Source organism: Vombatus ursinus, unplaced genomic scaffold (genome assembly GCF_900497805.2).
Source record: "Vombatus ursinus unplaced genomic scaffold, bare-nosed wombat genome assembly UNPS02014809.1, whole genome shotgun sequence".
Taxonomy (NCBI): Eukaryota; Metazoa; Chordata; class Mammalia; order Diprotodontia; family Vombatidae; genus Vombatus; species Vombatus ursinus.
In genome coordinates, this window is record NW_020954587.1 from 15149800 (window position 1) to 15174684 (window position 24885).

General features: G+C 37.8%; 1 protein-coding gene across 1 annotated transcript in view; it reads left to right on the forward strand.

The window, feature by feature from the left end:
- Window positions 1-24612, forward strand: part of MRPS6 (mitochondrial ribosomal protein S6) — a 78357-nt gene extending 53745 nt beyond the window's left edge. The window contains exons 5-6 of the mRNA XM_027875465.1: window positions 4998-5137; window positions 23881-24612. Coding sequence (XP_027731266.1) covers window positions 4998-5137; window positions 23881-24064 — 324 coding nt within the window. The 3' untranslated portion in view covers window positions 24065-24612. The remainder of the gene's footprint in view (window positions 1-4997; window positions 5138-23880) is intronic.
- Window positions 24613-24885: the final 273 nt, after the last annotated feature.

A 24885-nucleotide genomic window follows, 5' to 3' on the forward strand; every position in this document is an offset into this window, starting at 1 on the left:
TTGTAAGTATATTAAAAGTATCCATCTCTTTTTATGCTAAAAAGAAGAAAATGATTCCCAGGGGAGAATGTAGAGGAGTTTTTATAAAATCATTTTTATTCAGGATTGTAGAAATGACTTATCCTATTTCAATTATTATTTTGCTTGTAGTCAAATTTTATTTTGGCCTCTGTTTTAAAAATGAAATGGTTATTTCAGAAATCTGATCAACCAATTGTGTAGTCCATCTTTATTCTTAAAAAAAAAGGATTTTTAAAAGGAATTATTGGATTTTCAAAGTATACAATAAAAAGGCTCTAACCCCCCCCTTTTGCTATATTAGCTTTTCCCTCAATATATTCTACATATGACTCTCTGTGTGTGTGTGTGTGTGTGTGTGTGTGTAGTTTAGTTGGTATTTTGATTGTGGGGTAAATAATCCACTAACTATAGCATTGAGGTTTTTTAAAAAAGTTTTATGCTTCCTTTTTTTATGTCATTTCCCGATATACTCCCCCTATTGAAATCCTTCTTCATAACAGAAAAATTCACTTGGTAAAACAATCATGTAGAATGAATATACAGCATTTCCCACCTATACAGAAGTTCAGTTCACACAAAGCTTTTAATTTTAAAGGGTCCAGAGGTTGATTATCTTCTCAGATACTTAGCAACATTTAAGACAGAGAGCATAATACCTTTTTAGATACTCAAATACATGCTCAGATATGATTGCTTATCTTTATTTCTTCCATAAACTTCTTCTGTTATATCCCAACTGAGATTTACTGTCCTTGGTTAATTATTGCTTCTCCAATTGGCCAAGCATCTTTTTTTCCCCCTATTCTTTCATTCTCAAGTTAGTTGCCACTATAATTGGCTGCTCTCTTTAATCTGTCATCCAAATTCTTGACAACAATGGTTAAGTAGTGCCTGATCCAGAAGTGGGCATTAAAAAAAGCATTCCAAGAAAAGTAGTTGTGAAATCACCCCCCCCTTTTTTTTTTTTTAATAATTTACGAGGTATAGGAGCATAGATTTAGAGATAAGCAGGACTTTAGAATTGGGAAGGTCTATTATACTGAGATCTTAGAGATCATCAAGTTTAAATCCCAAGTTGTATTTTACCAACCTGGTAGGCAGTAAGACAGTGAAAAAGAGTGTTTTGGAGTGAGGACTTTCGGGATTTGAGTCTGGAGTCTGAATCCTAGCTATGACCTTGGGCAAATCACTTAACCTTTGTGGGCCTTAGTTTTCTCATCTCTAAAATGAGTATTTTAAGTTCTTAAGTATGAGGACAGGAGTTGGAATGAACCTGGAAATATGAAAAGTTGTTAAGTGAGGCTAGAAGTTTTCTTGAGAAGTAAGGAATATATGAATATACAACAGTGGCAACGTTCTGAATCACAGGATTCAGAAAAATTAGAGGCAGGAATTTGCACCCTCATTAGAATGCAGCTAAGGAAATTATGAGTAAATGTTCCAGGGTGATATCTAGACCAGGGTTAATATTTTTTGTGTCGTAAACCCCTTTGGCAGTCTGGTCAAGTCTATGGATCCCTTTTCAGAATAATGTTTTTAAATTAATAAAGTGAAATATGTAACTGAATAACTGAAATACAGTTATTATTAAAGAAAAAAAAATTCACAAACCCCAGGTTAAGAATTCTGCCCTAGATAATTGCAAATAGAAATATTAGGATTATAGGATAATAGATTTAGAGCTTCAGTGGACCTTAAAAGTCAACCACTGCAATTCCTAATTTTTGTGGATGAAAAAAGTAAAGCCCAATTACTTGCCCAAGGTTGCATAAGTAATTGAATATGGGAGCTGAAATTCTAGCATTGTTTATCTTATTACAAATCCAGTGTCTTTTTCACTATATAATGCTACTTTTCAGTAAGCAACTTCTTTGGATCTTGAGATAAGCCCTGTGTGGCGTTGTTACATGGAGATGTGTAGCCACTGAGATGTTCATCAGACTGGTGGTTGGTGGTATAGGTTCTAAGTTGTTACCGAATGTGGCAACTTAAAACTTTGAAGAATTAGCCAGGATGTGTTGATACACAAAATCACGTGTTTGTGGAGGTATGGTGTCAGGAATTCAGAATCCAATGCAGTAGTCTATAATCAGTCAGCATTTATTAAGTGCCTACTGTATGCCAGGCACTGCTAACTGCTATGGATACAAATATGAAAAAAAGAAAGACAGCCCCTTGCTGTCAAGGAACTTACATTGTAATGGAGGAAGACAATACACACAGGAAGATGAAAAGGGGGTGGGGGGTGGGGGGGGCAAGGTCAGAGAAGTGTCAAAGTAGTGCAGCCACGTGGGAAATGAGGAAATACCAATTCATTTCTTCCACACAACTTGCCTCTTTCGTATATCGTGTCAGTCACCACTACTTAAATGCACTTTTCCTTAGTTGCCTACATCCTCTGCTGCACCCAAAAAACAACGAACTAGTGAAGAATATGGTCCTGGAATCTGAGACACTGTCCATTTATTCTGATCCATATCTGAGTGAGAATCCCCTCTTAAGACATGCCTGACAAGTAATTAGTCAGCCTTTGATTGAAAAATTCCAGTGCAGGGAATCCACTACCACCTGAAGTATCCCATTTGTAAGAGATTTTTTTTTTCTCATATCAAGCTAAAAATGCCTTTCTACAATTTCTATCCATTATTCCTAGTCTTACATTGTGGGGCTAAGGAGAGCAAATCTGATCCCTTTTCCATATGACATTCTTTCACATTCTTGAAGCCAGCTATCGTATTCCTCATTCCTCCTTGCCCCCATCTTTTAGGCTAAATACTACCAGTTCTTTCAACCAATCTTCATATGGTTTGATTGCAAAGAAATTGTTAACCCCAAGACTGTCAACCAAAATAATTTTTAAAACTTTTTAATAATATTTTATTTTCCCCAATTACATGTTAAAACAGTTTTTAACTCTTTTTTTAAATTTTGAGCTCCTAACTCTATCCCTTCTTCCCTCCCTCCCCTCCCCCTCTACCCTACCTAAGATAGTAAGCAATTCGATATAGATTATACGTGTGCAGTCATGTAAAACATTTCCGTATTAATCGTTTTGTACAAGAAGACTCAAAAGGCATGAAAGAAAGAAGGAAGGAAGGAAAGAAAGAGAACAATAGTATGCTTCAGTCTGTATTCAGATAGTATCAGTTCTTTCTCTGGAAGTGGATAGCATGTTTCATCATGAGTTCTTTGGGATTGTCTTAGATCGTCATATTGTTGAGAATAGCTAAGTCGTTCATAGTTCTTCATCATACAATATTACTGTTACTGTGTACAATGTTTTCCTGATTCTGGTCACTTCACTTTGTATCAGTTCATGTAAGTCTTTGCAGGTTTTTCCTGCTTGTCATTGCTTATAGCATACTAGTACTACATCACAATCACATACCACAGTTTGTTCAGTCATTCCCCAATTGATGGCCATACCCTCAATTTCCAGTTCTTTGCCACCACAAGAAGAGCTGCTATAAATATTTTTGTACAAGTAGGTCCCTCCCCTTTCCCCCTTTTTTAAAAAATTTCTTTGGGATATAGACCTAGTAGTGGTATTGCTGGATCAAAGGATATGCCTAGTTTTATAGTTCTTTGGGCATAGTTCAAATTGCTCTCCAGATTCAACCAAAATACTTTTAATCAAAGTTATTGAGGTATGGTAGAACCAAGCCCTCGACTTAGAACAATAACATCTAGGCTCAAATATTGGTTCTAGCAATTACTTTCTGGCTTTTCTGGTAGGTCATTTCACTTCTCAAGGCTCAGATCCTTATAAAATGGAAGTAACGATACTCATACTATCTACTGTATAGAGTTGCCATATATAAATATGAGTTTCCTCTCTGTATATTGGACATTGCTCTTGTAGCATATTTTGAGTGCTTTTTTTTTCTTTTAGCAACTCATTCCTTTTAGCAGTTCTTTTTCTTCCTTTTTAATTGACAGACCATTATCTACAATCTTGGCATTGACCATATGGTGTGCCTGTTTAACATTTCAAAGTTGTCATAAATCCTAGACTTTTTTTCTTTCTTTTTTTTTTGGTCTGAGCATAATGAGTTGCCCTAATAGGTTTTTTAAAAATCTCTTTACAAGGTTTTTCTTTTCATACTATTTGGGTAACCCGAAATCTCAAGATACCAATTGTGCCATGCAAGTGCATTAATCCTTGAATTAACCTTTATATTTAGCGAATAAAACAAGAAAATATGTTTTGGTTATTCTTGGTGCTATTAAGTATCTTTTTTCCTCTTTTTCAGATAGAGATCATAGGATTATGGGATCATAGATCTAGATAAAATGAAAGTTTTTTTTAAAAAAATTTGATTCATAAGAGCTTATTTTACAAAGAATATTCCAGGTTTCTGGTTGAAAATATTTCAGTTAGAATTACCACAGAGAAATGCTTTTTAGTTAGACAAAACTAAAATCAAAATGCATAGTATGGCTACCAATCCAAGGAGCTATGGTCAACCAGAATTGTTTTCTTCTTAATCTGATCATCCCTGATTTATATATATTGTGTATGCTTTCTATTATAAGGTAATTAATTTGGAGTTACACCATGATTTATCAAAAATGATACTTTTTGTGGGTTTTTTTTAAAGTTGCCAGCTTGTTGAAACATATAATAAAAACAATTTTGTTTTTGTTCTTATTGCACATCTCAGAACTCAACATATTTGCTGAACACATTAGCAGTTTTTCATTAGGATTTGTGGAAAGAAAGATTTCATATGTTCACATGAATCACTTTTCTTTGGTAATATATGCAAATTTCATTAGAGAAATTCGAAAATAATTTCTTCATGTTCTGGGACATTTTATTTTATCATAACTCAAAGTCTTGTGTTGTTACATTGAGATGCACATCCATTGATGTGTGTATCTATTGGGATGGATATGTCAATGTTTAAGAAGTTACTTGTGTTACTTCTGATTGAAGCAGTAAACTGTGTTTGTCTTCTTCTAAAACTTAACAGCAAGAGACCGCCACTGCCCTGAAGCGCACGATTCAAGCCCTAATGGATAAAGGTGCAGTAGTGAGAAATTTGGAAAACCTGGGTGAAAGGGCCCTTCCATATAAGATCTCCGTACATAATCAACGCCATCACAGAGGAGGGTAGGTTCTGCTATATTGCCTGCAAAACATCTTTAGTATAAGCTAGCTTAATAGATAGTACTATTTAGTTCGACCTAGAGATTCCTGTCATTGTATGCATTGTAACAAATTAATTATAATAATGTGATTTCATTAGCTTAGGGAGCTGTAATGCAGCTCCTGTCTGGAGCGTGTTTTCACATGACTGTATAAGTGTATTTACTTCCTGTTGCAATATTGTGTTGTTTTTGTTTTTGTTTTTTTATTGTCCAACCAGATAATTTCATTGATATAGGGAGTTCCCAATGAGGAAGTTCCTTTACTAACACTGATAAAGCACTCCTGTGCAATGATTGGAAAGAGGATTTACAGTAATTCATGTTTTCACTGTCTCCATGTCCAGCTCCCTGTGCATTATGCCACACTGCCTCTCTAAGTACAAAAATAGATCGTGTTGGGGGTTGAAATTATGTGGAACCATATGATTTAGAGCTTTTTTAAGATTAAATTTATTTTTAATTTATGGGATAAAACAAGCATTTCTATAACGTAATATAATTCAAAGAAAAAGATTGCACCTTAAACTGCAAATCTATTATGTACAACTTACTATTTCTTTTAAAGTTATGCCAATTTCTTCTTTCCCCCTCCTTTTTTTTTTTCTTAAGATTTAGAGCTGAAAGGGATCTTTGAGATCACTTAGTCTAATTATCATTTTAGAGATGACGGAACTGAGACCTAGAGAGATGATGTGGTAAGGTCATACAGGTGGTAAGCATCTGACTCAGAATTTTGGTTCAGGTCCCTTGATTTGTTGTTTGTTGTTTAAGTGTGGCTTGTACCCAGTGATTTCCAAGGTGCCTTCTAATTCTGAGGTGCTGATGCCCAATCCAGTGCTCTATCCTTCTTTCTTGATGAAAAGCAACACAGTCTTTGTGGTTGTTTGTTGCACTGATCAGAGTACTGAAGTCCTTCAAAGTTATTTGTCTTTACAATGTGATTGTTATTTTGTAAGTTCTCCTGGTTCTGCCCACTTTACTCTGCATCAGTTCATTTACCACCTTTCTGAAGCAAATCTTTTTTTTAAAATTTTAGGCAACTGGGGTTAAGTGACTTGCCCAGGGTCACACATCTAGTAAGTGTCAAGTGTTTTGATCTGAGGTCGTATTTGACCCCAGGTCCTCCTGACTCTAGGACAGGTGCTCTATCCACTACGCCACCTTGCTGCCCCTTCTGAAGCAAATCTTGAAGATTTGATGCTATAGTGTTAGATTAGGTCTAAAAGACTATCTTAATGTTTCTGTAAATTATGCCATGTCTGGTGGAATTCTGCTTCTTTTTTCATACACCCCATTTTTACTCATCTGAGGATAAACCTACATATTCTCTGGATGAGAGTGGAAGGGGGAGCCAGGGAAGACAGGGGAGATAATGTAGAAGTCAGATGTTAGGACTGCCTATGGCATGTTATACCAAGCTATTCTTCCTGTGGGATTGGAGCTGTGTATAATGCATAAGACATTTTCCTTCTCTCCATGTGCCAAAGTGTGGAAAAGATGATTCTTCCCAAAAGGAAAGCTTGAGACTTGGTGATGCAGAATGAGGCACTGGATTGAGTTTTTGTATTGTATGTAAACCTTCAGTCATAGCCACGTACTGTAAATTCCATCTTCTGGTTGTTTAACCTTGTTAAACAGTAAAAAGCTAATGTTCAGCTCCTCAAGCAACTCTGAAATGAATGCTGGTGCTTAGTAAGGTCTGAGAGATGTTGCTAGGCAACTTGTAATTCACAGAGGCTATCCCATCTTGTGACAGTCAAAATAACAATAAAGGGTTTTTTTTTGTTTCTGTTAAAAACAAACAAACAGAAAACCCATAAACAGGATTGTTTTTAATATCAAGGATGTAAACCTTTTTCACTCCCAGATGCTGGCTCATAGAATCATTAACCAATCTCTGCCTGAATCCATCCTTGTTGTGTATAAAGTAGGGACAGCCTTATTTCCATCATTCTCAGATAATGTGGAGTGACTGCCCTCATGGTTGCCCCACTTGTTACGTATCATGGCATGATACTGACTCACCTCATATAGGAGCTGGCTTCATCCCTTGCTGGTGGATCCACCCTGTCATAAAGGAGTCCTGTCTGAGTCACTTGGATGGGTCATGAGTCTTAATGTGGGTCATCTTAATACAAGAACCAAATTTTTTCAGAGATAATTCTAATTTCAGATTCCTGCCATGGTCTGAGATAAAAACCAGATGGAGGTGATGGATAGGCCTCCATTTTGTGTATATTGTATTCAGTACTGCTTTGAAAACCTATGTTCTCTAGGTCTGAAGGCAGTGGGGTAGATGAGGGAGGTTTTTTTTACTGAAATATCTGCTAACTAAAAAATTCCTTCCAAATCCAGGAGCTTCAGAACAAATCTCAGTACTAATAGTTATAATGCTTCATTTCTTTTTTTGAAGCCCTTTCTGACTTGTCATCTCATTTTGTTCTTACAACATTCCTCTGTGTTGTGCTAGATATTATCTCCATTTTACATACAGCAAAAATTTAGGCTCAAAGAGGGTACATTCAGCAACTTTATTTCCTTTTCCAAAATAATTTAGTCTTAGCTCATGTATAAGGGAGAATTCTTAAGTGAGCATTTTATTTCCAGGGACAGACATTTACAAAATGAGAAACCAAATGTAGCATAAAGGGGTGTGTGTGTGTGTGTGTGTGTGTGTGTGACAGAGATAGAGACAGAGACACAGAGAGGGAAAGAGAAATAGAAGCAGAGAGGAAGAGGGAGAGGCGGAGATTTGTCTTTGATAAATGGATCTTCAATTCTGATTTGCAAAAAACATTACTCTTCTTGGGGAAGAATTTTGACTCTTGGTTTTTATTCTTTGGCTGTTGGAACCTATTGGGATGAGACATCATAAGATCATAGATTTAGAGTTATGAAGAACATCAGATCCCATCTAATCCAACCCCTCATTTTTATGATTGAGGACACTAAGATTTAGGGAAGTTAAATGACTTGCCTACGGCCACACAGATAATCGGTGTCAGAGGTGGGCTTCCGACCTTGGTGTTCTTGACTTTGAGTTCCTTCTATATATTCTGCCTTCAACCAGGTGGTCTCTGGTGTTTATTAAATATAACAAATGATTGATTTATGTCTAAAACAAAACTCTTGGCATCATCACATTTTATACATTAGTACAGACAATTTCCATTTTACAAATAATTTTTTTTGTAGCAAAATTGTGTTTATAAACCAACTGTCTGAAACTCAGAACTCATTTCCTTACATAAAAATATGTACATGATGATTATGTTCTCAGGCTTGCCCAGTCAGTTAACAAGCATTTATTAATCACCTGCTATGTAACAGGCACTGTGTTAGGTGCTAGAAATACAAGAAAAATGCAACAATCCTTACTTTGAAGAGGGTAACATTCCATTGTTTCCATTCTTTCACAGTAGTATATAGAGTTAAGGGATATATTTCTATAAGCAAATGCAGATAACATTGTTCAACATAAGGTAGTTTTCAAAGGGAGGTGCTAAAATAAGGGCAGCCAGGAAAGACTTTATGAGGAAGGTTGTGCTTAAGCTGCATCTTTGAAGGAAGAAGGATTCTGTGAGGAGGGGCTGAGGATGGAGTGCATACCAGGCATGAGGAATGGCTAATTTGGCTAAACTATAGAGTGCAGGAATGCGAGTCATGTATTTTGAGGCCAGAAAGATAAGCTGGGATCAGATGTGAAGGAATTTAAATGCCAGAGGATTGTCCTAGAGACAATAAGGAGACAGTTAATCGAGTTTATTATAGTTTATTGAGTAGGAGAGTGACCTCGTTAGATCAGTGCTCAAAGGAAATCAGTTTAGTGGCTGTGTAGAATTGATTGGAGGGGAGAGTGCTTGAGTTCATAGCATTTGAAGAGGTGGAAGAACTGGGTGGTGAGGATGTTTCGTCACCAATATGAATGTTGAAATCCCCTAGTGTAAGGTCAGGAATTGCAGAGGAGAAGAAAAATAAGAATGAACCTCAAAGGAGGAGGGGTTGCTGAGCAGTGACAGCAAAGAGAGAATCTGAAAGTGTCCATGAGGGGAGGAAGGAGTATTCTGATTCTTTCCCTAGGACCAGTGAATAGAGGAATGTGAGAATAGGGTACAGCTGGTGCTAGAGAGTATGGCCAGGGGTGCAGTGTCATCTGGGGGTAGTCGGGTCTTAATACAGGTTGATAAAAGAAGTATTGGAGGACGAGATCCAAAATGAAAGGAAGATTATTTATTCCGAAACAGGAATTTCAGAGAGCACAGTGGAAGGAGAAGCATAACTGGAGTGATATGTGAGAGGGGTGGGGTTCAAGAGGATGAGGGTGAAAGAAAATGGAGCTGAAGTTTGGGGACAGATTACTCCTAAGCAGCCAGTAGTTAAGTAATAAAGAAATAAGGAGCTAGGTAGGTGGCATAATTGATAGACCTACCCAAATTCACGTCTTGTCAAAAACATTTACTAGCTCTGTCATTCTGGGCAAATCATTTAACATCTGTCTCAGTTTTCTCATCTGTAAAATGGAGATAGTAATAGTACCTACCTACAGTTCTGTTGTGAGGATAAAACAAGAAAATATTTATAAAGAGTTTTGAATACGTTAAAGGGCTGTATAAATGCTAGCTGTTTTTATGGCTATTATGAAGTATACATAGGTATATGAGTTACTTGGGCCAAAGTGACATAATTAATTGTGACACAAAACAAATCTCATGATTTTTTACATATTTAAAATATTTTTAATATGTTATGTTTTCTTTTTTACTGCAATCTCTTATTTCATGTTTTTTTTACAATATTTTGATATACATTCCTTTAATTCATCATGAAATTTACACTTTTTAAAAAACATTCTATTTTAAGGGTATCATTGATAAATTGTTCTTTTTTCCATGTCTACATTTGATTGTAGCTCATAGGTTTTCTTTGTAGTTTAAATTCTACCTCTTGTTCTACCAATATGCATATCAGAGTTCATCATTCCATCAATGGGTACAAGACTTCGGACTTACTGAAAATAAACTCCCTGAAATATGTTTGATGGATTTTTTTTTACAGGTTAATGAAGATTCAGATATTACTAGTTCCCTTGGACTTCTTATGGCATTAGTTCTGATATATGACCTCAAATGAAATAAGTTTCATCAGTAAAAGTTAACTTTTTCCAGTCTTCAGTACTCCAGTTTTTGTATTGTTCCATCCGTAACAGGCATTTTTTCTTCATAGCGATGGTCTTCCGATTTAAAGAGGCATTTGTCACATTGGAGAGGAATCATTACCAATTCTTCCAGCTGCCTGGTTCCTCTGAAAGTATTTGGTTATTTTCTGAGGATTAATTCAGCTGTTTTGCAGCAATAGTGTGTCATGTCTTAGAGATAGTTTTCATTTTCAACTGCACTTTGGGACAAGATCTATTTTTTTATTTTCATTGAAAATAAAAATGATCTTTCAAATTGTTGCCTTCAGTCATCAATTGCTGCAGTATTGAAATATAGAATTTAAAAAATATTATTTTTGATAAGAGTTCCAAATTCTCTCCTCTTCTGTCCCTCCCTATTCTTATGTGTGATATAATATATATTACATATTATATTCATTATACATATGAAGGCATGCATAGCATATTTTCCCATTAGCCATGTTCTGATAAAAAAAAGAGGAAAAATATGCTTCAGTCTGCATTCAGAGTTCATTAGTTCTCTCTGTGGAGGTGGATAGCATTTTTCATCACGAGTTCTTTGGAATTGTCGTGGATCAGAGTAGTTAAAACTTTCACAGTTGATCATCGCTACAATATTGCTCTTGCTCAGGGTATGGTTTTCCTGGTTCTGCTCGCTTCACTTTGCATCAGTTCATATAAATTGAAGTGTGCTTTTTCAGGGCTGCAACTTTTACATGTTTCCTTGGAATAATCTCTATTCTTAAAAATGGAAGAAAATAAAAACAACAAAAGAGCAGTGAAATAACATGTGGAGTTAGAAGCTCCTGCTTCCTTTTTGCCAAGCACTGTGCTGACGTTCTGGGAATGTAAGTACAAGCAAATAAGAAAGACATTTCCTACCCTTAAGGAGCTTACATTCTAAGGTAGAAGGGGGGAGACAACACAAAAAGGGAGTGAAAATTGGGGATGGAGGTGAGGAAGATATCTTCGTGACCCCAAGATATAAAAGTCAGGAAAATCAGGAACAGAAATGGGAGAAAAGTGAGTGTGATTGGCCTGGGCACTTTGTCCAGTGGAAGTTCTAGATAGGAATTCCTCAATTGAAAGAGGGACTACAGAAGCTGAAGCATCTCCAAGGGTGAAAAGGCAGCTGGGGAAGAAATGTAAAAGTTCAAGAAGTCAGAAAAGAAGTGAAATACAGTACTCAACTGACAGTTTACTAAAGGTGGGAAAACCAATTCAATCCATTTTCTTCTAGTTAAGATCAGACATTTTGAGTCAGTAGAAGCATACATGCCTGAACTTTACTGTCACAGAAAGAAATCTCAAAATTGGTGGTTATCCTAAGTGATTTGCACACCAGAGGAGTGTTAATGGTTGGCACATGAAGCATAAGACTCAGTCCCCATGGGGAAGGGGGTGTTACAAAGTCCCTGGCCCTTGGGATACCTCCCTTTCTGGGCTGTAATGGGGACATGGAGGGAATCCTGTTTAATTCATAGCTTAGGCCTGCAACAACACTTTATTAAACACCACCCAACTCTGTACCAAAAAACTGCTAGGTTCTGGGGAACAAAAAAATCCCCTGCCTTCAAAGAACTTACTTTTTGCCTATGGAATAGTACTATTTCAAAAATACCTAACTGCCATTTATAACATTGTTTTTATGGGGAAATGTATGCTTGTGAGGTCTCTAAGCTCTAACATCGAGAACCAGATTTCCTTAGGCTCTAGCCTTCAGTGTGACCGTGGAAGAAGCAGTTTCTTCAGCAAGGAGGTGATAAGATAAATGTTCTTTAGTACTATACTCTCACATACAAGAAAGGATCTGCCCTATATTTACATAGAGTTAGGCAGCTCCGCACGCATTCTGAAAACAAAGGGCAGTTTGCCATAGTATGAGACAAGACTCCATAGACAGGCATAGCTACCTACTAATGTTCTATACAAATATGAGTTTTTGTTGTTCATTCATTTTCAGTTGTGTCTGACTCTTTTTTTTTTTAATTAAAAAAATTTTTTTTTTATTTTTAGGCAATTGGGTTTAGAGGTGACTTGCCCAGGGTCGCACAGCTAGTAAGTGTCAGGTGTTTGGTCTGAGGTCAGATTTGAACTCAGGTCCTCCTGACTTGAGGGCCAGTGCTCTATCCACTGCGCCACCTAGCTGCCCCTGTGTCTGACTCTTTATGACCCCATTTGGGGTTTTTTGGCGAAGATACTAGAGTGGTTTGCTATTTCCTTCTCCAGCTTATTTTACAGATGAGGAAACTGAGGCAAGCAGGGTGAAGTGACTTGCCCAGGGTCAACACAGCTATGAAGTATCCGAGGCCAGATTTAAACACAGGAAGATGAGTCTTCCTGATTCCAGACCTGGCACTGTATGTACTTTGCAAACTAGCTGCCCCCAAAAATGAATTAGGGATCTGTTATACTATGACAGACCAGCTGCAAGTTTCCTGGAACAACTGTGAGCACCAGTGGTCCACATGTTTTGTGGTTCTTGCAGTAGAATCCCAAAGAATGAGAGTCAAAAGTCCAGGCAGGGTTCCATTTGTGGTCTGTCTTCACAGTTTTGGGCACTAAAGTGTCTGCCACAAAATATTGTCATTGCTTTGCCTACCTGTGTTGCCTATAGGTACCCACTGAAGATTACTTGTTTGATAACCATTTTGCTTTTGTCTTGGTATTATCAGTGTCTGGAACATAGTAGGTCCTTAATATATGTTGATGAATTGATGGGACTGAAATGAAGCTTCATATCTTACCGGAGGAAACAGCACAATCCATTAGAGCAATGTTTGTTCTTGTGTTAAAAGATCCCCCTATTTGCTTCTTCATTGGGTTGATTTACTGAGAGGGTGACATTTAATTTGCTTAGGTACAGATGACCATGGTAATTTAAGTCAGTATTTCCATAGTTCCAGTGTATACATACATGTTCTGCAAAAGGTCTTTAAAAAATATCTTCGGCCTTTTACTTCCCCCTCTGTCAAAAACAGTTTTGATAAGTAGACTTAAAAAGGACCTGCCATCTTGTATTTAAATTACTGTGTTATTCATGGTGAGGGAGAAATGCAAATATAAATGATACTCTAGGAAATAAGTGGAGTTTTACTACATCACTCCCCTGATGGGTCTGCTCACTCTAGGAGATCTGGCACATAGGGTTTTAGCTATACTTAACAAAGGAAATTGATTCTCATTTCCATTTTTCTAATTAGTTAATATTGCCAATTACTTCCTCAGCAGTAGGACGAGTATCATGGTCTTTCTCCATTGCTTTGTTTTCGGATTGTGAAGGGAGCTGCGTAGTGTAAGGGAAAGGGTCAGGAGAGAACTAGATTCACTGCCTGCTCTGATACTTCCTTAATTGTGTTACTGTGGGTAAGTCACTTAACCTTATCTGTTTTCTTATCTGTAAAATGGGGATAGTAATATCTCTAGTACTTAGCTCACAGAATTGTTACAATATTCATATATATAATGTCCTTTGCAAACATTAAAGTGCTGTATAAATATCAGCTATTATTATTAGTCTAACCTTTGTCCAGTGCATGATAATTGTAGATGAGTAAGCTTTTCTGTAATTGTCAATGTTACAGCTTCATCAGAAATCTGTAATCATTTTTAAAACGTAACTGAAGCAACACACAAAACATATGGATGTTTCAATGCCATTTGCTCCACCAGTTTGAAAATCAGGGTAATCACTGTGTCTCTGCAATATATAACAAGAAAGGCTAACTGCTAGAGTGTAAGCAATGTAGAGTTCAAGTTATTCTGTTTCTCTAGTAACAAGCAAGAAAAAGATGCTGTTGTGGGGAAAGGCTTGAAGGTGCTCCAAGGCGGTACATCCTTCTCTGCAGCCCTTCCCCCATGAGCAAGTGTTACCAGTGGAAATTTCCACTGTCTGCTGTAGGGCAGAGCTAGGCAGGCAGACAGAAGCATGTAAATTCAAACTGGCCTTTCTCATGGACTGGCTATTGCAAACAGTGCTTTTCATATAGTGTCACTAAATGGTGAATGCAGAATTTGTATTTAGCAAAGGAATTAAGCCATCAGAAGTGTAAGGTAAAATGCCATCCACACACACACACACACACACACATTTGTAAATATGTATACATGTTATTGGTATCCTTCATGTGTTTTTGCATAGATATTGCATAGTATTATGTTTATGCATGTGCTAATAACCATGTCCCCAGAGGAGTAGAAGAGAGAGCACACGCTACTTTTTTTTTTTTTGAAAGAAAATGCTTTTTAAAAATTTCCTCCCCCACTCTTCGTCAGAGTAAGATGGCTTGAGAACTGAGCTTACTTTATTTGGTGCTGTGATTTTCCTACATTTAGGTTGCTGTGGAGATTTTTGTTATCCACCTGGGGCTTTATCCTTGAGGTGCTGTGACTTCAAGTACCATGTGATGCAGTGGTCTTTCTAGTGATGAGGCTTGTGGAGGGGGTTGAGTGTTTAGAAATATAAATGACTGTTCTTCCTTAGAAATTTGTGTGCTGAGTTTGTATCTGGAAATTCATTTTCTCTCTCCTTGACATTGAAAAATTGGAATTAAAAAAAAAAAAATTATTGTGAATGCTGGGATTTGTGAAAGGAAGTATATTAGTGTAATGGGACCAGAAGTCATGCAGATGGCCACATTCATGAACAGGGGCACTCTTTTTTGTTCTTCCTACCGTTTCAGTTGGCTTGGGCACCTTGATAGCAGATTACAAAATGGTGAGTTAAATGTATGTTCAGAGTTAGACAAAAGAGGAGAAATCAGATCTTTGTAGAGAATTTAGTATGTGTAGCTAATGACCACTCCTATTGAGATACCCTTAGAAGGTATGTATAAAATCATAGAATTTAGAATCGGAAAGGACCTTGAAGATCATTGAGTCCAAACCCTCCATTCTGCAAATGAAGAGACTGAGACCAAGAGAGATTGAAATGATTATCTCACTGTTACCTGGCTTGAGTGAGTTATGAGTGAGAGACTCATAATTTGAACCATTTGAATGACTCTCCATGGTCTGTTCTAAGATGAGGCTGCTACTAATAATCACTATCCAAAATGCGCAGTTTAACTTTGTCTGCCTTACAAAGCCAGAATCGAATTGGTCAGACCACTGACTATAATTTCTTAGGGCATTCTTAGAATTAAAAATGTATTAAAAAAAGTTTAGATTTTAGTTTTGGAACTTAGATTTTTCTGAAATCAGTAGTCTTCCCCCCCCACCCCAAATCACCCGTTAAAACAATATTTGATTAAAACAATAATTGGAGGATTTTTTTTTTTAAAGAAAGCACTAATTCCAGCATTCTTAACATTTCTCTGTCCTACCAGCCTCCACTTCTCATAGTTATGCAGCTCTTCCAATTGAGGTCATTACCAATTTGTGTTATCTTATTTTAGTCTGTGCCCTCAAGGCCACGTTGCAGTCCTTTTTTCTTCTCTCATTGACCCTCTATCTCCACCCCTCTCCAACAACAGCTGTTCCAGATTTTCTCTTCACACTTCATTCTCCCTATATCCCTCCCATACTGTGTTTGTTCCCAAATTGTATAGGGTATGCCTCCTACTCTACTGAGAAAATTGAGACCATGCATTGTAAGCTCCCTCTTCTCTATGCACTTCAAAACTCCTCCTCATACCTTCATCCATTTTTTTCTTTAGTGTCTGATGAAGATGTGATCCATTTTGTTGCTAAATCCAACCTCTCTTCTTGTCTCCATAATCCTATCCCTTCTTGACTTTCCTATCCACCATTATCACTTTTTTGTCTTCAATCTCTCCCAGTTCACTGCATCTTTCTTTGATCCGATTGACAGATTTGCTTATTTCCCCACTCTCCTTGATAAACTTTCCCATATCTTCTCTTTCATTGCCAGACTCCTAGAGCAGTCTGTAACTTCTAACTTTGATTTCCCCACCACCTACTTCTGACCTCAGTACTCTATTGAAATTGTACTCTCAAAGATCATCAGTGCCAAATCTCATGGCCTTTTCAAGCATTATTCTCTTTGACTTCACTGTAGTTTTTCTCACAGTGTTGACTACCCCTTCTTCCTGGGCGCTCTTATCCCTCAGCTTAATTGAAACTGCACTTTTTGGGTTCTCCTCATATTTGTGTGACCACATTCTTCACATTCTTCTTTCCTGGATCATCATCCACCTCAAGGCTCTGTCCTTTTTCTTCTCTCTCTCCGTTCTTTCAGTTGGTTCTCTACCATTTCCAAGGGTTCAGTTATCAGCTCTTTGCATATGTTGTAGGCCAGGACTGACTCAGGCTTCTCAGTTCAGGTGTGAGATTGGAATTACATGAGACACTCAAGGTCCATCTAACAAAAGGATATTTATTTAGTAATAGTATAGAAAGAATATTTTTTTCTTTTTTTTCTTTTCTTTTTTTTTTTTTTTTGCTTTTTGGTGAGGCAATCAGGGTTAAGTGACTTGCCCAGGGTCACACAGTGTCAAGTGTCTAAGGCCGGATTTTGAACTCAGGTCCTCCTGATTCAAGGCCAGAGCTCTATCCACTGGGCCACCTAAATGCCCCATAGAAAGAATATTAAATAAGGATACAGTACTGCTGCTTCTCCTCCCATTTCTTTATATAGAAACAAGTTCCTGTCATGTGGGAAGTAGTGACTTGCGCAGGTATGGGACATCTACTAACTCTGAGGGGCACTGACTTCTGGCTGGTTTCTTTTATGCCTTTAGCCCCCTGGACCAAACAAGTTTCAGGGATATCTTCCTTGTCTGTAGTGTTGGTGGAACAACAACTAGCCTAGCCTACATAGCAAATCACTCTCACATTTATATCACTAGTTCTCAGTTTTCTCTGGAACTCCAGTCCCAGGTCAGCAACTTTTGCCCACTTGTTGCCTCTAACTGGATGTCACTTTGGCATCTCCAGCAAGTGAACTGGTGGAAGAAAACCCTAGATTTGGAGTCAGAGGTCCTGGTTTCTAATTCTAGCTCTGCCACTAAATCACAGTATGACCTTGCGCAACTCACCTCTCTGGTCCTCAGTTTCTTCATTTGTACTAATTGACCTCTAAGACCCTTTTCCAGTTCCAAATCTATCAATCAAAAAACATTTATTCAGCACCTACTTTGTGGCAGATACTGTGTTCTTGCTGGGAATACAAAGACAACAATAAAGCAGTCTGACCTGAAGGAAGTTACATTATCTCTGTGGAAAGAACATACGTAGATATAAAATAAATGTAATGTGGGGAATGATTCAGCAAGCTGCGATTTAGAAATGAAATGGAATACCATTGTGCAATAAGAGTGATGAGCAGGCAATTTCAGAAAAACCTGGAAAGACTTGTACAAACTGATGCAAAGTGAAATGAGCAGAACCAGGAAAACATTGTACACAATAAAAGCAACATTGTGGAATGATCAACTATGAACGACTCAGCTCTTCTTAGCAACACAGTGATCCAAGACAAGTACAAAGGACTTATGATGGAAAATGCTATCCACATCCAGACAGGAAACTGTTTTACTTTGAATGCAAATTGGAGCATACCTTTTTCATTTATTTTTTTTCATGGTTTTTTTCCTTTTGATTTGTTTCTTCTTTCACAACTGTGACTAATATGGAAATAAGTTTTACACAATTGCACACGTATAATCTATATCAAATTGCCTATCATTTTAGCAAGAGGGGAGAGAAGGGAGAAAAATTCGGAACTCAAAATCATGTAAAAATGAATGCTAAAAATTGTCTTGACATGTAGTTGGAAAAAATAAATGCTATTTAAAAATAATTTGTGTACATAAAAAAAAATAAATGTAATGTAAGCACAAGATAATTTCCAAGAGGAGACATTATCAGCTTGGGACACAAGGAAAGACCTCATCTGAAGCTTGAATTGAACTTTGAGGGAAGCTAGACTTTCTCCAAGGCAGATGGAAGCAGTGAATTCTGTGTGTGTTGTGGGAGGGAAGAGTTGCAGGGTCAGCCTAAGCAAAGCCACAGAGACAGGAGATGGGAGGTTGTGTGTGGGCAACAGCAAATAGGTCAGTGTGGCAGAACTGTAGTGAGAAGGGAATGCATGAAGGGGAGTTATGTTTAGGTCAGGAAAGGTAGAATGAAATCATATTGTGAAGGACTCTAATCATGAAACAGAGAAATTTGTATTTTTTTCTAGAGGGTTTGGGGGCAGAGGAACAGATTTAAGACATTCACTCTTTGTCTTATGCCTTTCTTTGTATCTCCAGTGTTTAGCACAGTGCCTGGCACATAGTAGGCAATTCATGAATGTTTGTTGACTCTCACTGGCATTCTCTTTTTCCAGTTAGATAATTTTTAATCAAGCAGCCCACAGGTATTTACTAAGCATTTACTATATGCCAGGCACTATGTCATGCACTAGCGATACATAGTCAAAGAATGAAACAATCCCTACTCTCAAGGAACTGGCATTCTTTGGGGGATACCAGTAGATAGTTGTTCATTTAATTCTATTCTAGAGTGTTATATTCAGAATTTCCAAGAGTGCATTCTTCCTGCTATTGTTAATTTTAAAAGAATTTATAAATGATATCTTCCTAAAATAGATTATAAATTCATTGAAATGAGGGTCCGTTTCTTATACCTTTCTATATATATTTCATACTCCTTAGCCCTCACAAAAGCACCTAGTATGGTACCTTGCATATGGTTTGCATGTACACCAGTAAGGGCTAAGTAAATATTGATAGATTCATTCATTCATTGATAAGTTTACCCCCAAGAGAAAAAGAGCTAAGGAGATGCTATAATGGATTGTTAAATATTTGATCCATATAGGGCAGATTGGGTCCTGTGGGCCCTGATCAATGTCTAGTAACCATTGAATATGATCATCTACTGGAATGGTGCCAAGCCCTCCCTGGGCCTGCTCCAGTCATAGCTTGCTGTTCACTCTCTCCTTTCTGCCCACAGTGAGGGGAGGGTTCTGCTTTTAGCCGGAATAGTAAGTGCAATGTAATCTCTTTCTTGGCACTAACCCCACGCCTTTTGGAAATTTCCACAGAGTTGTGAAAAAGAATCAAGAAGTTTTTGCCCAAAGGAGACCCAGATTAAAATCAACTGGATGATATGCACTGAATGACTTTAATAAGTTTTGGTTCTGGGCACAGGCTTATTTGCATTTTAGCCAGTGATCTTGGTTTTTCAGAATTCACATTTTAGTTTGGCTGAAGTAGTATTATTATCCATGACAGAAAATGGAGAGCAAGGTAGAAGTGACTGAGGAGCAAGCTGTACATATTCCAACCCTGGGTTTTGCCACTAATCTGAGCTTTAGTTACAGACATGCCAAGTCATTTGGAGTCCTCATCTGTCATCCATATGAGGAGGGAATAAGCATTTGTACAGCACCTACTGTGTGCTAGGCACTGTGCTAAGCACTTCTATAAAAATTACCTCATTTGATTCTCACATAGCCCTGTGAAGTAGGTGCTATTATTGTGCCTATTTTGTAATTGAGGAAACTGAGGCAAACAGAGGTTAAGTGATTTGCCCCTAGGGTCACATAGCTAGTAAGTGCCTGAATCTGAATTTCAATTCAGTTCTCCCTCACTCTAGTCCTTCACTTTCTCCATTGTAACTGCCTCACTGCCTCTATGGATGACCTAAGGATCAACTCTAGACTACATAAGAGAGGGTCTGATTTGGTCTTGAGCTGTTTCATAAAGCTTGGCCCCAAATTGTGTTTAAGTTCTTTGGGGCCCCAGAGATTGGGCTAATTCCGTAACTAATTAGGGGTTTCTGGCTTTTTGTGGGCAAGGATTCTAGACCAAACCATCCACTCTAAACTACTTTCCCAGCCTTTCTACCATCACCACCTGGAGAACATGAATCAGAACACCCCCTTCCTACCCACCTCCTTTCCCCAGCAACACTTAAAAAGATGTGAAAATGAATTGTTTTTCAAGGTCACAAAATAATCCTGGAAAGTCTCCTGAAACCCCCTTGTATGAAAGTAGCCCTGTGTTCTTGAAGGCTGTACCAGTGGAGGAAAAGCTAAAGCGGCTTCTGTATAGGCCCAATGATGTATGTCTTTGCATTCAAGGACCAGTATAGCTAAGTTCAGATAGACTTCTTATCAGTTTGGTCATAAGATGGTTTTGAGTTTTTATTTTTTTGTTTTGTTTTGTTTTGGCCCAACTTGGAGAAACTGTCAACTTAAGTATATAGAGGGGTTGCAGTCCACTTGGTAAGAAGTGTAACCTCTCCATACAATATTGGAGTGAAGCAATCAGTAGCGATGAGCAGTAGTGAATTCAAGCAGCAGTATGACTGATGTCATAAGAATGTAAACTGAGGAAGAAGAAAGAAGAAACCAATAGCTTTCGTTTTTTTCTGTGAGGTTCTCAGAAGAGAGGATAGCAGGAGGGATGCTATGAGAGGCTTAAGGAGAGAAGAGATTTGGAAGAATATTAATAGCTAGCTAACATTTATATACTATGTTAAAGTTTACAGAGTGCTTTACCTCTATTCTCTCGGGTCTTCTCAGCAATATTGTGAGGCAGGTGCTTTTATCTCTTGTTTTGCAGATGAGGAAACTGAGGCAGATAAAGGTTAAGTAACTTGCCCAGGATCACACAGGTACTAATTAGTGCCTTTAACGAAAATTGAACTTAACTTTTCCTCACTGAGGAAGGTCCAGCAGGAGTGGGGAACCTGTGGCCTGTAGGCCACTTGTGGTCTTCTAGGTCCTTGGGTGGGGCCTTTTGACTGAGTCCAAGTTTTACAGAACAGATCCTTTTATTAAGGGGATTTGTTCTGTGAAGTTTGGATTTAGTCAAAGGGCTGCACTTGAGGACCTAGATGTTGCCTCGAAGGCTGTAAGTTCCCCACCCCTGGTAGTGTTTTATCCACTTCAGACCTCTCTGTGGAGAGCAAGATAGCACATTGATTAGGGAGAAGTACAATGATTACCTTCCTGCAGTGAAGGCCAAATTCAAATTAGAGGATATAAATTTGTAGTGAAATCAATCAACACAGTTTTATGATTTTCACCAACTCCATTTAGCAACAAAGCAGACAAATGGTGGCATAATCAAAGATTGGATTTTGGCAAGGCATGATCTATAAAAGATTAAAGAGGCAAGGCATTTGATAGTAGAGGTTAGCGCATAGTTGAACTGGTTCACCAAAAGGTCAACATAGGGAAGAGAGAATAGTGTAGCCAGTGAACTGGTGATGAAAGAACTTGAAAGAACTAAGGGCTAGAGGAAATGGGAGTTATGGTGAGTAGGGAGAATAGGCATAAGGGTTTAAGGCATAAGAGAAGATGAATTGATAAAACATTATCAGATAAAAGAATTTCAGGGTTCACAAATGTGGAAAAAGAACACTTCTGGGTATGGCAAGATCAAAAGTTTTGTGACCATCTTTGCGGTAGGTGAGTTGAAGTGAAGGAGTATGTCATGTGAGTTGAGTGATTAAGGAACTGAGAAGTTAGGATATTTGGAGGGACATCTGTGTGTATGTTGAAGTCATTGAGGAAAGAAGGCAAATGTCCTAAGCATCAATAGATATTCCCCAGGATCTGGACCAGGTGATGTTTGATAGTGTGAATCTCAAAAAAGAATTGGTTGCTGAGTGTTGGTGATAGAGAGAAAGTCTGAAAGTGCCCATGGGAACAAGCAGTATTCTTCTGATTCTCTTCCCACAGTTTGTGAGTCAAGGGGATGAGAGGAAGTACAAGCCATTCCTGGAAAGGGTGGCAAGGAAAACTGCCTTCAGAAGGGAGCCAAGTCTCACAATGTGTCAAATGATGGAAAGAGTAAGAAAGGAAGAGGTTTAAGATGAAAGGAAATTTGTAAATTATGGAGCGAGCATTCCAGGAGTGGAAGGGGCATAAAGTTCTGGTGTAGAATCTTGCTGGGTTGAGGAGGGGATAGTAATAAAAGATTGAGCAAAGGAAATGGGGATTTGTATTTGTACTTGGGCAGGAGAGGATTCAGAATCATTGGCTTAGTGAGAATAAAGGGGGGTAAGGGGAAGCTACATATTGAGGAGTGAGTTTAGGCAGAGTATCAGAGTTTGGAAAGAGGTCCATTGGGGAATGTAGGTGAATAGACTGTTCAGGATTGTCCCTTTGAGCATCTGCCTAGAGAAGTCTATGGGGACTGAGAGAGAAACCTGGTAGTAGGTGATAGGATCTTGTCCCTGGGCTCTCTGCTTAGTTAGTATGCATAGATACACGTGTCCATAAACATAATACATGCATACATATACATTCCTATGTATGTACTAGTGTATGAGTCTATGTGTTTTTATACTTATTCATACACATGTATGTATATGGGTGTGTATATAAAATTTATGAATAAAATATACATACATTGGGAAGGCCAGCTTTTTGCTTCTAGGTGTAGGCAATTAAAAAGATCTGCAGACCACTACAAGAAGAGATAAGAATTTGAACATTTGAAGTTACAGTGGGAGTGGAGGAAAAGATAAGCAGGGTTTAAGAGAGATTGTATGCTGGGAGTGGAGTCAAGGGAGAAGAAAGAAAGATGATTCCAAAAAATTGTAGGAGAAAAGTTTATGCCATTACATCTTCCATTTTAGACATGAATTTGAAGTGTTGGCAGAGTGTTCAGGAGGAGATAAAAATTCTGGGAAAGCCTGAGGTTGGAACTAGAGATTTGGGACTCATTTTCATTCAGGTGATTCTTGAACTGTGGGAGTAGATGAACTCCACAAAAGAGAAAAGGGAGAGAGGGAAGAGGGATTAAGAGAGACTTTTAGGGCACATGAAAGGAGTGGACTGAGGATGAAGAACCAGCCACAAGTCAAAAGGAGCAATCCCAGAGATAGAACCATGAAAGGGAAGTGTCAGGGAAACCCAGGGAGGCAGCGGCGTGGTGTAATGGAAAGATTGCAGAATTTGGAATTGGAGGATTTGGTTTAGAATCACAGCCTTGCCCCTTGGCACCTTGGTACCTCTTCGACTTTGACACAGTCCTAGCCTCCCTGTCCTTCAAAGAATATGGACTGTATGATGGAATCGAGGATATCAAGGATGGGGTGGTCCACAAAATCAGATACTATGACACATTCCAAGGAGGAGAAAGACAGAAAAGAGGCTTGTAAAGTGCTTTCCTCACAGCGACCGTGTAAAGTAGGTGGAATAAGTCTCCTGACTTGAAGTCCAGAACCCTATCTATGATACCTTGCTACTGCTCTTAAGTGTGCGTGTTCACTTGGAAACATTTCCATAGAATTTTTGTTATAAAAAGATAATAGAATGCAGAGCCTGAAGCTATAAGGGTTTTGTTTTTTTTTTTTAAAGGCAAAAATCCTCTGATTATGGATACCCTTTGATGATTTCCAGGGTCATCATGGAGGGAAAGAATAGAACAGATATCAGTCTTTGGGGAAGATTAAGGGGCGGGAATTGACCAAAGTAATAAAATCTAGCAACATAATTTTGGAGCTAAACTTTTCATCTCCAAAGCCTAGTACATAGTAAGTATTAAATAAATGCTAATTGAATGAATGACTGAATTGAAGCTTTGGTTATTTCATTGCAGGTATTTCTTGGTGGATTTTTATGCACCGACAACAGCTGTTGAGAGAATAATGGAACACTTATCCCGAGACATTGACGTGGTCAGACCGAATATTGTCAAACACCCACAAACCCTAGCAGTGAAAGAGTGTGAAGGCATCATTCCTGTTCCTTTTGAAGATAAATTATATTCCAAGAAGAAATAAATGGAAGATGTGGCTGGTTGCAGCCTTGTTTCTAATTCCCTGACAAAAGTACACAATTTATTATCAGTTCACTATTCTTGACCTTTAATTGTGTACCAACTTTGTAATCAACACATGGCGAGTGTACTTTTAATTTTTGAAAGTTAATATGTTAATATAAAATTAATATGATAAAGTAAACTTGGGTCTCTCTTCTCGGAAGAATGTGACTTGTTCAAGGCAAGTTACCCAATTATCTTCAGATCTATGTAAGGCTATAATATCATTATTTTCTGAATTCATTTTTTTCTTTAAAAAAAAAAAAGAGAGAGAAGAGTGTTCAAATTGTAGCATCAAAATAGTAATCATTGTTGAAAACTGGAAGAAAGGTGAATAACACCATCAGAAGGACAGATGCATTGAAAATGCCTTGAACTGCTAGGGACTTTGTTTCCAACCAATCATAATTATGCTGTGTAACTAGGTATAAATTAATATTTAAAAACCGCTGTGTAATATTTGTACAAATTCCTTTTGAATAGGGCAATAAAAATTATTCTAAAAATTAATATAAGGTCAAGGAGAATATTCCATGAATTTCTTCACACTCTCCCAACATACTTTCATTAGGGTGGCAGAGTTTTAATTGTTTTTTTGGCGGAGGATCCAGACTTGACCAAAATTCAGAGAACTGTGTGTACAAGGTTGGGGGAAATGCAGAAGAAAGGGAAGCTGTATTTTATTAACTGTGAACAGATTTTTTGACCTTTTTTTTTTTTTAAGATGACTTGCCCAGCAAAAGTTCAGTTAAATTCATAGATATTAAGTATTTTCTGTATAAG